This window comes from Anguilla anguilla, chromosome 11, assembly GCF_013347855.1.
Source record: "Anguilla anguilla isolate fAngAng1 chromosome 11, fAngAng1.pri, whole genome shotgun sequence".
Classification (NCBI taxonomy): Eukaryota; Metazoa; Chordata; class Actinopteri; order Anguilliformes; family Anguillidae; genus Anguilla; species Anguilla anguilla.
The window spans coordinates 487,949-501,180 of NC_049211.1; the positions used below are offsets into that span (position 1 = coordinate 487,949).

Consider the following 13,232-nt stretch of genomic DNA (forward strand, 5'->3'; position numbering starts at 1 on the left):
GCCTGCAGTGAGCAATGCGCTGGTTCAGCTCTGCTTATATTTACCTCTGAATCACGCAGGCTGTGCTCGCTGGCTTCTCAGAAAGAATTCACCGGTCTCATAATCCCTGGAACATGTGTACCACGAACAGCATCGCATTTCTTTGTTTTACCTGTGCACGTGCGTCTGTAAACGTTCTGATTACTCCTGTACTTTGGCATCCTAGAGTGTTTGTTGAACACAGTGATGCAATGCTTCCTGTTTGTTCAAATAGAATCGAGATCTAATTTAAATTGTAAAAACCTAAAACCTAAAAATAAAAGACAAAAGAAATGGGGGGGGGGGGGGGGGGGGGGGTGGTCATTGACGGACATTATCAATTCAAGCATCAAAAGTTGCACATCGCCGCCACAACCGATCACTCCGAGTGGTTTCATTTTCGCACCTACGGTCCATAACGCATAGCGGGTCTGCTGCTGACCAGAGTGGCGTTTTAGAAAGATTTCTTATTTACGCAATGTGTAGAGCACACGCGTTTACACTCCTTCGACATGCGTTGCGCAATATGCGAATCCGTATTTTTCATATTATTACTGTAGTCTGCATTGTACAGGCATGTAAATAAAGCGTAGTTTTGGAGAACGAGGATGACGGAGAGGCGCGAAGTGCTGGTTATACGACGACATGTATTTGCTCCTCTTCATTGGTCAGAATGTTCAATTTGAGTCCGCATCTCAAAGAAAAAAAACAAGGAATTGTGAAATGAATATCAACGGCGAAACAAAATGATTAGGTGTACGGACACCGTGTTGGCCGAAATTAATTTGGCCCTGTGAAAACCTGTAACCGCGAAAGCGACTGTGAAGGGGACGAGATGCGAAGTTAATGACGCTTTAGTCTTCATTAAAGGGGGCGAACACGTCGAGAAGGCAAAGTACTGCTAGAGGAATTGCTACGCGGCTTTTGTTAGAATTACATTTCTGAAAGGGAATCTGCTGTTGCGCGGAGAACTGATCGCACCCGGTTAAGCGTTCAACAGGAAACCAATCATTTTACAAATGAATTGCTGATTTGAGGTGGAGTAAGAGGAGGCGACCTTCCCTTTATCAACTCGAAACGGAGCTGCTTCAATTCCTCTCTTCCTCGCCGTTCTACCGGGGTGATTTAATGTGGATCGTGAGACGCGCGCGACCAGCTCAGTGTGGCGTTTTGTAACGGCGCCTGACCGAAGACAGCCCCCTCAAACTTCCTCTGAGCGCTGGGGATAATGCACAGCACCGGGCGCTCCGGAAATAACGGGGGAAAGAAAATTTCATATTTACATTTCATATTCGCAATACTTTGTTTTTTCACTGAAAGAAACATGGAGCGACTTTATTTAAATCTCAGCTTATAAAGGCTCTATTTTCGTCTTCGTGTGCATGTATTTGCTGTTAATGTATATCATTATGAACATATATTTTTTGTTTATATTTGCTCGGTACGGCTCAGCCCTTGTATTGTTTTGCCCGCTTGACGCTGGGTTCAGTGATTGACATTTCCGACGCGTGGAATATCCTACTTCATTTTATTTGCCGGTGGTTATTTCTAATACAGCATACATTTGTCGACGGTTATATGTTTTGATTATTTTTGTTTCGGTGGACAGCCGTTTATTCTTGACATGGCACTGAAAGCAACAAGCAACAAGCAACGGCGCGCGCTGTGATACGAAGCAGCGACGTGCGCGGTTTGGGTAGGCTAACTAATGCAATGCACATCGGACGTACTTTTGATTTCTTCTCGTTTTAATGACTTCATCTTTCAAAAGAATGGCCTCGATTTTAATGACTTAAAGCCCAGTCGCTTCATTTATATGTTGAACAGGTGCACCGCGTCTCTCTTTTCTTGCGCGTGTCCACCGTGGTGTTTGTGGGATCATGACCGGTTACGGTCTCGGCGCGAAGCTGAAGCCGTCCTCTCTGTGGAGATTGATCTGGCTGACAAACTTGTTGGGTGAACTGGCCATGTCGCAGGAGATATATGCGCCCCACTCTATCAGAGTTGAAGGAGATTTGACTTTGGGGGGCCTTTTCCCCGTGCACGCCCGTGGTCCCCCCGGTTTTCCTTGCGGAGATATCAAGAAGGAAAACGGGATCCACCGGCTGGAGGCTATGATGTACGCTTTAGACCAAATTAACAGCGACGAAGAGCTTTTGCCCAACATAACCTTAGGCGCGCGGGTGCTGGATACGTGCTCGAGGGACACCTATGCATTGGAGCAGTCTCTCACCTTCGTTCAGGCTCTGATACAAAAAGACACTTCGGACGTGAGATGCACAAACGGAGAACCGCCCGTGTTTGTCAAGCCGGAGAAAGTGGTTGGAGTGGTCGGAGCGTCTGCAAGTTCTGTGTCCATAATGGTAGCGAACATTTTGCGACTATTTCAAGTAAGTGCTATCATCATTGTTTGTCCATGCATCCGTAGTGTTTGTGTGTATGCAGTTTGGAACACAGAAACACCATTTATCAGTTAAACAGAGTTTGTTGTGATGTGCTTTGTAACTTTGTAATGCGACTTTTAGAGCCATGCTTATAAGACTATGTATATATTTTTTTATTGTTGGAAACAATCGTATTTCATGAGGAAATGATCATGCTGGCACTGTCATGTACGGATCGTGTGCGAAGCCATTCGTTCCTTATGAATAGATATGCGCCCGGCAGGTGTCCGGATTTATCGCTCCATTTACAAGAGTCAGTCCGGGCGATGATTAAAGTGGTTTTGCATCACAGCTGAAAATTGTCAATAAATACTCGGGACCGTGACATGAATGCTTCGAAGCTGGGCATTGGTGATTGGAAACACCTTGAAAGCTGTTAGCATCTCGTACTGAACTCATTTCGAAGCTGGGATTAAACTAGTCCATCGATTTCCTCCTGAGGAGTAGAACACATATGATTTTTGATTGATGTTCGTTTTCCACCCAGACGCGTTTGAAGAAAACAAGTAATTGAACAGCAAGATCATGATCTGTGCCGTGGAAATGTATTGGACACACCGCTCTGCGCGAGCTTTTCCCAGCACGCGGACCTTCAGATATGTTTAACTAAATGAGACGAAGTGATTGTCACAGGCCAGATCGATAGAGCCTGCTCCGCTCTCCCGATGGTGCTGAAAGAACAGCTCTCTCCCCCATCTGCTGTGTCCCGCTGCCAACGCGTTCATCCCCGCTTCTACCGAACACAGTTATGCGCATTCAAACGGAATCGCTGTGCGGAAGTGACCTTACGAAACGTTAATTCACCAAATTCGTCATACGTAGTCATACTCTCAAAAAATAAATTGTTAGATTTCTTCTATAAGATTTTGGGCAGTGGTTGCACACGGTATTATTAACTATGTGTGACTTCAACTGATTCAGTACTTGTGGCTTCGACATATTAAGTCAACTTAATTTTCCCTTGTTAATCTAGATAATTTTATTAAATCAATAATTTTTATTTTTATACAGCTCTCTTCACTCCAGCTGTCCCAGAGTGCTGAATAATTAACGGCAGTGAGTGGAGAAAAATAGACTAAACAAAAACTGAACAAAAAACATAATTGAAAGGGAAAGTCTATTTCACTTGTTCACAAAAGCACAATCAAAGCGGAAGGTCAGCTGGGTTTAGCCTCAGTTTTGGTCTTTCTGATACATGATGGAGGGAGTTCCACAGACAGGGGGTGTCGCAGGTAAAAGATCTCAGACCCACAGGTTTGAGGTGAGGCCTGGGGGCCAGCAGTGGTCTCTCGCCTACAGAGTGACGGGATGGAGTTGGTCAAGCTGGGTTTGTGAGTCTACATGGTGAAGGGGGGGGGCTTACATGAGGTCTCTGCTGCCTTACTGTCAGTCAGCCGTGTCACAGGCACAGTGCAGTGTTCTCAGAACAGGTGTGGTGTGTCCAGCCCTGCGGGTGCCAGGTAGTGACCTGGCACCTGTGTTCTGAATGAGCTGTGCGCTGTTTAGTCGACCGACTGGCGGACCAGTAAACACAGTTACGGTAGGCCAGACGAGCCAGTAAACGCAGTTACAGTAGGCCAGATGAGCCAATAAACACAGTTACAGTAGGCCAGACGAGCCAATAAACACAGTTACAGTAGGCCAGACGAGCCAGTAAACGCAGTTACTGTAGGCCAGACGAGCCAGTAAACGCAGTTACAGTAGGCCAGACGAGCCAGTAAACGCAGTTACAGTAGGCCAGACGAGCCAGTAAACGCAGTTACAGTAGGCCAGACGAGCCAGTAAACGCAGTTACAGTAGGCCAGATGAGCCAGTAAACGCAGTTACTGTAGGCCAGACGAGCCAGTAAACACAGTTACATTAGGCCAGACGAGCCAGTAAACACACAGTTACAGTAGGCCAGACGAGCCAGTAAACGCAGTTACAGTAGGCCAGACGAGCCAGTAAACGCAGTTACAGTAGGCCAGACGAGCCAGTAAACGCAGTTACTGTAGGCCAGACGAGCCAGTAAACGCAGTTACAGTATTCCAGACGAGCCAGTAAACGCAGTTACAGTAGGCCAGACGAGCCAGTAAACGCAGTTACTGTAGGCCAGACGAGCCAGTAAACACAGTTACAGTAGGCCAGACGAGCCAGTAAACGCAGTTACTGTAGGCCAGACCGGACATAATGGAGTGTGTCAGCTCCTCTACATCTTTCTGACTCTGACTGGGGATGAGATTTGTGATATTCTGTGAGTGGTAAAAAGCAGTTCTGGAAACAGATCATTATTATGCATGTTCTTGTAATATTACTGTAAGTGTTTGTGATTTAAACAGATGGCTAACTTTCCATTGTTAATCCATCTCACCTTTAAATTATTTTCGATTAGTGTAACTCGAGATATTTACCTAAATTACACCCCACCCCATTCAAAAAACAGTGTATTTACATGGGAAATCACTTTATTTTCAAATGATTGCAGCTTGCACAAGCAAATGTGCAAATTGCATTTTGCACCACTGGCAAACGTGTCTGTTTTTACAAACTATATGAAAAACTTGAACAGAGTAACAGAAAACTGTCTATCAATAAAAGCACCTTCGAGTGAAACTTAAGAAGCAAATATGTGGATATGTGTCTATGTGTTACATGTAGACCCGTAATTGGTGAATATGGTTTTATAAATATAGGATGGCTGTAGATATTCTTTCTGCATGGCTTCACAAGCTCAAGACCCATGTGCCGTCGTCTTCCAGTACAAAATGGCCACCGCGCGGACATTGGTGAATGCGTTTAATTGGTCAGCTTTGCTTTGCTTTCTGTTGAATTAATTAAAGTAGTAATGACTTGAACAATTTAAATGAATTTCATCTGAGAAAATCAGATTTAATTACAGACAACCAGAAAACCTGAAAATTTGAGTAATGAAAACTGTGAAATGAACTGTACTGCTTTTTTACAACCTGAAACTTACACCAATTTTACAAAACTGACAATGTTCTCGGAAAGCCATTTTCAAGAAAATGTATATTTATGTAGTATTTTCTAAACATTTGACATGTCCTGTTGGTGAAACACAACACGGCATAATTAGCAAATTATATTTGTTGTTATTATAGGTGATGATGACTGAGGAGTTTTTCAGTGTGTACATTTTTAAACTACTGTTATTGTTCTTCAAACCCACGGCAATTACAGAATGAAGTTTCAATTAAAATTTCTTTTTGCTTTCATCCGTGTCTAGCAGACCAATGGGAAATTAAATTAACTTGATAAATCCAAAAACAAAATTGCAGAGAGCAATTGCTACTGAACTATGGCATTCCGAACATCCAACAAAGGCTACAAGAAGATTGTTGGAGCAGTCCTGCGGAAGTCTGGTAAAAGTAACCCCAGTGTTTGGTTCAAAAAATAACTTCATGTCTTTTGGTTCTGACTGCCGGTCTCTTGCGTTTCTATGGAGTTTTTATATTCCCTCTTGAGCTTAATGTGTTTTTCCTCTTATGGTGAACTAAAGGAGCTAAAGTGTGATGGATGGATCAGCACAGCAAATACACAATTCATTAATGGACTGATGCCTGTTTGAATGAATCAGTTGTGAATAATGTGGAGAGGGGTGGGTTTTGTGTGTAGAAGGGGCGTGGTTTTGTGTGTAGAAGGGGTGTGGTTGTGTAGAGAGGGGGTGGGGTTTTGTGTGTAGAAGGGGTGTGGATTTGTGTGTAGAAGGGGTGTGGTTGTGTAGAGAGGGGGCGGGGTTTTGTGTGTAGAAGGGGCGTGGTTGTGTAGAGAGGGGGCGGGGTTTTGTGTGTAGAAGAGGCGTGGTTTTGTGTGTAGAAGGGGCGTGGTTGTGTAGAGAGGGGGCGGGGTTTATTTACTGTCCTGTTGGAATCCTTGCCTCCAGTACCTTTGTCCCTTTCTCACCTGCTTTACCAGCAGGTTCTGTGTTTGATTCTCACACCTGCAGTAAGCGTCTCTTACACACAGAGCCATGGCATGGCTGTCACTCCTGCACATCGGCGACTGTCTCTCACTGATTTCCTTCCAACCGAGAGATGGAATTTAAAACGAAGTGGGAATAAAGGTCAGCTGTGAACAGGGGCACTGAGCTTCACTCCATCTCACACAGTCTCATTTATAACTGCGCGCAAGTTCAGCATCGTAAGTATGCGTGTGTGTGTGTGTGTGTGTGTGTGTGTGTGCGCATGCGTGTGTGGGTGCGTGCGTGCGTGTGTGCATGCGTGTGTGCTGACGATGACATTTTACAGAACACCAGGAGTATGGAAATAGCAGAAATCCCATCATGACGCTAAGGCTACTGATGCATGCAGCTGTCTGTATCACCTGTGTTTTGATCAACACTTTGCATCAAAGTGAGTGGAGAGTTTGCATCAGAACTGAGTGGCAGAGGCTTGCTAATGACTGCAAAGTGCTCTACGTGCTTTTAGCATCAGTACTAAACACAGCTCGAACCCACCTGCTCACAGGCCCTATACGCATTTCACCCAGCTGCAGCCTAACTGTCTCATTCATTCAGTCACAGGGAGCTCTACTGGTTTCACTTTTCAGTTTGAATTGTGAAACCTGCAGTCAGTAGTGAGTAGAGTTTGTGTACTGTCCAGTTGGAGACCTTGCAGACCCCCTTTGGAAATGCACTAACCAAGCTGAAATTGAGACTTTGTGCTGCAACACATGTAGAGCCCAGCAATCACTGCCCCAGTGCACTCTGGGTATCACTGTCCCTGTGATCCCTGCCCCAATGCACTCTGGGTATCTCTGTCCCTGTGATCCCTGCCCCAGTGCACTCCGGGTATATCTGTCCCTGTGATCAGTAAAGGGTTAACTCTGATTCTCTCTGTAATCTGTGAACTCTCAGGTCCTGCCCCAGTGTCTGTACTGGCCTTTCTGTGTTTGTAAGGAAAGGATAACTCTGCACTAGTGCACTAGTTCAGTGCTGTTTGTGGAGCTGTACTGAAGAAAGGGACTTTACCTGTTTGATAATCCTTCTTTAATGAGATGTTTTTGGATTAGTTGGCACAACTGTCTTTTAAATGAGCGAGTAACTCCTTTCAGCAACAGATGCAGGAGCCATTCCATTAGGCACTTCTCATTAAATCATTATACCTATATAAAAATGTTGCTTTTAAGTTTGAAGTTAATCTTGTTTAATGCAGCCTGATCCTTGCGCTTCTTTAATAGCGCTCTGCTTAGCGCTGAGCTCATCGCTCCTGTGTTTGTGGAGCGCGGAGCATCGCCATCTCAGCTGTCTCCATGACAACACGGGCACGCTGACAGGTGCATGTCCGTCCCGTGTGCTGCAGGACAGCTCGTGTCTCAGCCCACGCGCCTCTCATCACTCTTACCTGCCTGCCCTGTGACGAGCCCGGGGGCAGGTTCCTCAGCCGCCTGCCCCCCTCTTCCTCATCATCACAGCTGCCTCAGCAGCCTGCTCTCCCCCTCTTCCTCATCATCACAGCCGCCTGCTCTCCTCCTCTTCCTCATCATCACAGCTGCCTCAGCAGCCTGCTCTCCTCCTCTTCCTCATCATCACAGCTGCCTCAGCAGCCTGCTCTCCTCCTCTTCCTCATCATAACAGCAGCCTGCCCTCTTCCTCATCATCACAGCTGCCTCAGCAGCCTGCTCTCCTCCTCTTCCTCATCATCACAGCTGCCTCAGCAGCCTGCTCTCCTCCTCTTCCTCATCATCACAGCAGCCTGCCCTCCTCCTCTTCCTCATCATCACAGCTGCCTCAGCAGCCTGCTCTCCTCCTCTTCCTCATCATAACAGCAGCCTGCCCTCTTCCTCATCATCACAGCTGCCTCAGCAGCCTGCCCTCTTCCTCTTCCTCATCATCACAGCCGCCTGCTCTCCTCCTCTTCCTCATCATCACAGCAGCCTGCCCTCCTCCTCTTCCTCATCATAACAGCAGCCTGCCCTCCTCTTCTTCGTCATCATAACAGCAGCCTGCCCTCCTCTTCTTCGTCATCATCACAGCCGCTTCAGCCGCCTGCTCTCCTCCTCTTCCTCGTCATTAAAATCCTGTATGTCAGGAGAGTGACTCATGAGTGTCAGGGTGTTATGGGAGTTATGAGTCCTCCAGCTGACCTGCGTGTACTCACTGAGGCTGTTTCCAATCACTTTGATGTCATGTAAAAACAGGACGTTTCATTCTTTCTCTCTCTCAACCACCCACTTACTTACTGCACAAACACAATTAGCAGCTTAGATTACCCAGAGAAACTTCCTTTTTTCATTTGTAGATATATTGTATGTGTTTACATGTATCATTACAATAATGACTGACCTCAAAGAAGAGATAATCTCCACTGTTGGAGAGAATGTCATTCTGTGTAGGGATGTGGTGTGTGGGGCAGATGCTGCTCAACTTGCCAGGGATTTTTATTTAAATTTCTATTTTAATCTCCGTGGTAAACATGGAGTGGGAAACATTGGCACGCTGACTGGTCACGATGAGCAAATAGACTTTGTGCTGTTTTGTGTCCTCATCTATCCTGATTGAATATGGGATGTAATTTCAGGGCCAGATGTGTTGGTATTCAGCCCCCTGTAGTTCAGAGCTGTAGACAGTGTGCTGTGGTTCCTGTAGCTCAGTACTGCTGTGGACAGTGTGTTGTGGTTCCTGTAGCTCAGTGCTGCTGTGGACAGTGTGTTGTGGTTCCTGTAGCTCAGTGCTGTGGACAGTGTGCTGTGGTTCCTGTAGCTCAGTGCTGTGGACAGTGTGCTGTGGTTCCTGTAGCTCAGTGCTGTAGACAGTGTGCTGTGGTTCCTGTAGCTCAGTGCTGTAGACAGTGTGCTGTGGTTCCTGTAGCTCAGTGCTGTGACGGTGTGCTGTGGTTCCTGTAGCTCAGTGCTGTGGATAGTGTGCTGTGGTTCCTGTAGCTCAGCGCTGCTGTAGACAGTGTGCTGTGGTTCCTGTAGCTCAGTGCTGTGACGGTGTGCTGTTGTTCCTGTAGCTCAGTGCTGTGGACAGTGTGCTGTGGTTCCTGTAGCTCAGTGCTGTGGATAGTGTGCTGTGGTTCCTGTAGCTCAGTGCTGTGGACAGTGTGCTGTGGTTCCTGTAGCTCAGTGCTGTGGACAGTGTGCTGTGGTTCCTGTAGCTCAGTGCTGCTGTGGACAGTGTGCTGTGGTTCCTGTAGCTCAGTGCTGCTGTGGACAGTGTGCTGTGGTTCCCGTAGCTCAGTGCTGCTGTGGACAGTGTGCTGTGGTTCCCGTAGCTCAGTGCTGTGGACAGTGTGCTGTGGTTCCTGTAGCTCAGCGCTGCTGTGGACAGTGTGCTGTGGTTCCCGTAGCTCAGTGCTGTGGACAGTGTGCTGTGGTTCCTGTAGCTCAGCGCTGTGGACAGTGTGCTGTTGTTCCTGTAGCTCAGTGCTGTGGACAGTGTGCTGTGGTTCCTGTAGCTCAGTGCTGTCACAGTGTGCTGTGGTTCCTGTAGCTCAGCGCTGTGGACAGTGTGCTGTGGTTCCTGTAGCTCAGCGCTGTGGACAGTGTGCTGTGGTTCCTGTAGCTCAGCGCTGCTGTGTACAGTGTGCTGCTGTAGACATTTGAGCGGTGGCGACGGCGGCGGCTGCAGTTCAGTGGGGTTCTGATTAACACTCAGAACAAGTCGCCTCACCCGTCCCAGCCTCATCAGCTAATGTCTCAGAGACACACGCCTGCCGGCTGGATAATTTATCTGCATCCACCACAGGCTCCTGATCCACTGATTCTGCCCTGAGGCCTGGATATGGGGACAGAATCTGGTGTCACATCCCTCTCTATACTGAGCTTCCCTGTGTGGGTGTGTGCACAGCCTGAGTAGGGTGATGAAAATCAGGTCCGGAAGGCTTAGTGTGAGTAGTGTGTGTGTGTGTGTGTGTGTTTGCAGTGTGTGGTGAGCTGTGTGTGCACGTGCGTGTGTGTGTGTGTGGGTGGATGTGTGTGTGTGTTTGTTTGCAGTGTGTGTGTGTGTGTTTGCAGTGTGTTGTGAGATTTGTGTGTGTGTGTGTTTGCAGTGTGTTGTGAACAGTGTGTGTGTGTTTGCAGTGTGTTGTTAGCGGTGTGTGTGTGTGTGTGTGTGTGTGTGTGTGTGTGTGTGTATGCAGTGTGTGTGTGTGTGTGTGTGTTCTGAGCGGCATGTGTGTGTATGCAGTGTGTGGGTGTGTGTAGGTGTGTGTATGTAGTGTGTGTGTGGGTGTGTGTGTGTTGTGAGCGGCATGTGTGTGTGATGTGTGTGTGTGTGTGTGCATTGTGTTGGTAAATAGCTGAAGTGTGTGTGCTTGTTTCTCCTCACTGTTGTCTCCCAGCAGTCTTGTTTTGGCAGGAGTACAACGATGGTTTTTCAGGAATTAAGTTAACAATTTGTGTTAAGATTAATCCCCACTTTGACTGTAGCCATTGCTTATGGTTAATTCTCTGATTAATGTATTATCTCATCATATTTTTCAAAATGATAACTTATGTGTGTGGTAAAACCCCACTATGGCAGCCGCACTGGTTTCTGTGGGAACCCCACTGGTCTCTATGACCGCACTGGTTTCTATGGGAACCCCACTGGTCTCTATAACTGCACTGGTTTCTATAGGAACATTTTTTATGGGAACCCAACTTGTCTCTGTGATAACTACACTGGTTTTTATGGGAACCCCACTGGTCTCTATGATAGCACCACTGGTTTCTATGATAACTGCACTAGTAAATGGTAAATGGTAAATGGACTGCATTTATATAGCGCTTTTATCCAAAGCGCTTTAAAATTGATGCCTCTCATTCACCCATTCACACACACACTCACACACCAATGGTGAAAGGTACCGATCGGCTCGTTGGGAGCAATTAGGGGTTAGGTGTCTTGCTCAGGGACACTTCGACACACCCAGGGCGGGGGGTAGAACCGGCAACCCTCCGGCTGCCAGACAACCGCTCTTACCTCCTGAGTTGTGTCGCCACTAGTCTCTATGATAACCTCATTGGTTTCCATGGGAACCCCACTGGTCTCTATGATAATCCCTTTGGTTTTAATGGGAATCCCATTGGTCTTTATGATAACTCCACTGGTTTCAATGACACCTCCACTAGTTTCTATTATAACTCCACTGGTTTCTATGCCACCTCCACTGGTTTCTATGATAACTCAATCTGGTCTCTATGGTAACAGTACTGATAACCACATGCCATATGTTCATTTTCCATATGATCCACAAAATTAGTTCAGATAATTTAATTATGTATTCAAAAACATGATAGCAAGGGCAGTTAGTCATGCAACTTCACACACACACCCACACACACACGTGCACACACATGCACACACACTCTCTCTCACACACACAGACACACACACGTGCACACACACACACACACATATGCACACACATGCACACACACACACACACTCTGTCACACACACAGACACACACACACACTCTCTCTCTCACACACACAGACACACACACACTCTCTCTCTCACACACACGCACACACACACACACACACACACACGTGCACACACTCACAAACTCTCACACCCTTGCACACAGTTTGACTCCAATTCTCCTCATGCTTTGCTGCAGTAAGTCTCTCTGGCTCTTATGGTGATGGAAACAGCTTCTCTGTTGGTCTGTCTCAGATCTCTCATAGTCTATCTAATGGCCGCCATTTCGGCTCTAAGCACTATGCAATAAGAGCACGAGGAACACCAAGGGCTGAGAGGCTTCCAGTGCTGAGGTAATATTCTGTTACGCAAGCTTTTCATTTTTTCATTTTTTTGGGGGTGGTGTCCATTTTATCAGAAATCACGGGTACAGCCCATCAGTGATTCTGTGCTTGTTGTGTTGAGTCCAGTCCTGTGGAGACGTTGTGTAGCTTGGTGTATATTCCTGGGAGGAAAGAGCTGCAGTCTGCCTTCTCCTGAGCTTCAGGACAGACTGCGCTGACAGAGCCCTGTCTTCACACACAATCTGTCGCTGCAGGATTCTGATTACCGCCAGCGGAACTGAGGCTGTCACGCAGGGCAGTCAGTCACACGTTTCTGCTGTCCTCTGGGCTTCCCTGTTAACAAGGCTGGGACTGCTAACAGGAGGTCCTGATTTGGAACAGGTGGTTCTGATTGGCAACGTGAGGTTCTGATTGGCAACGGGAGATTCTGATTGGTAACGGGAGATTCTGATTGATACCAGGAGGTTCTGATTGGCAACGGGAGGTTCTGATTGATAACGGGAGATTCTCATTGGCAACGGGAGATTCTGATTGGTAACGGGAGATTCTGATTGGTAACGGGAGGTTCTGATTGATAACGGGAGATTCTGATTGGTAACGAGAGGTTCTGATTGGTAACGGGACGTCCTGATTGATAACGGGAGATTCTGATTGGTAACGGGAGGTTCTGATTGATAACGGGAGATTCTGATTGGTAGCGGGAGGTTCTGATTGGTAACGGGACGTCCTGATTGGTAGCAGGGGGTTTGTGCTCATTACCACAGGCCCAGATGTGAGTTCTGTGCCGTGTTCACCCAGCTGCGTGTCTGTTTGGTGAGCAGAATGCCTGCGATTGTAAACCCCTTTACGACCTGTGCCTGTGAGAAACCCCGTGGCTTCTCATGGCTGTTTATGTGCTCTTTGTGCAGGCGGGTCTGCCGCTGTCGCAGCGTGGAGCCTATAAAACGCCGCTGCCACCACTTCATTATTTTTAAAAGGATAACGCCGTCGCTTTTCAGACCGAGAGCCGGCCGTGGAGCTCGTGTGGCAGGGGGAGATGTTATATTGTGTGCAATGTGATGCTCCCCTCTTTATGCT

At 47.1% G+C, this 13,232-nt stretch overlaps 1 protein-coding gene across 1 annotated transcript in view; it reads left to right on the top strand.

The window, feature by feature from the left end:
• Positions 1-384: 384 nt before the first annotated feature.
• The window catches only part of LOC118208573 (metabotropic glutamate receptor 7-like), a 41,544-nt gene continuing 28,696 nt past the window's right edge, over positions 385-13,232 (top strand). The window contains exon 1 of the mRNA XM_035383385.1: positions 385-2,408. Coding sequence (XP_035239276.1) covers positions 1,899-2,408 — 510 coding nt within the window. The 5' untranslated portion in view covers positions 385-1,898. The remainder of the gene's footprint in view (positions 2,409-13,232) is intronic.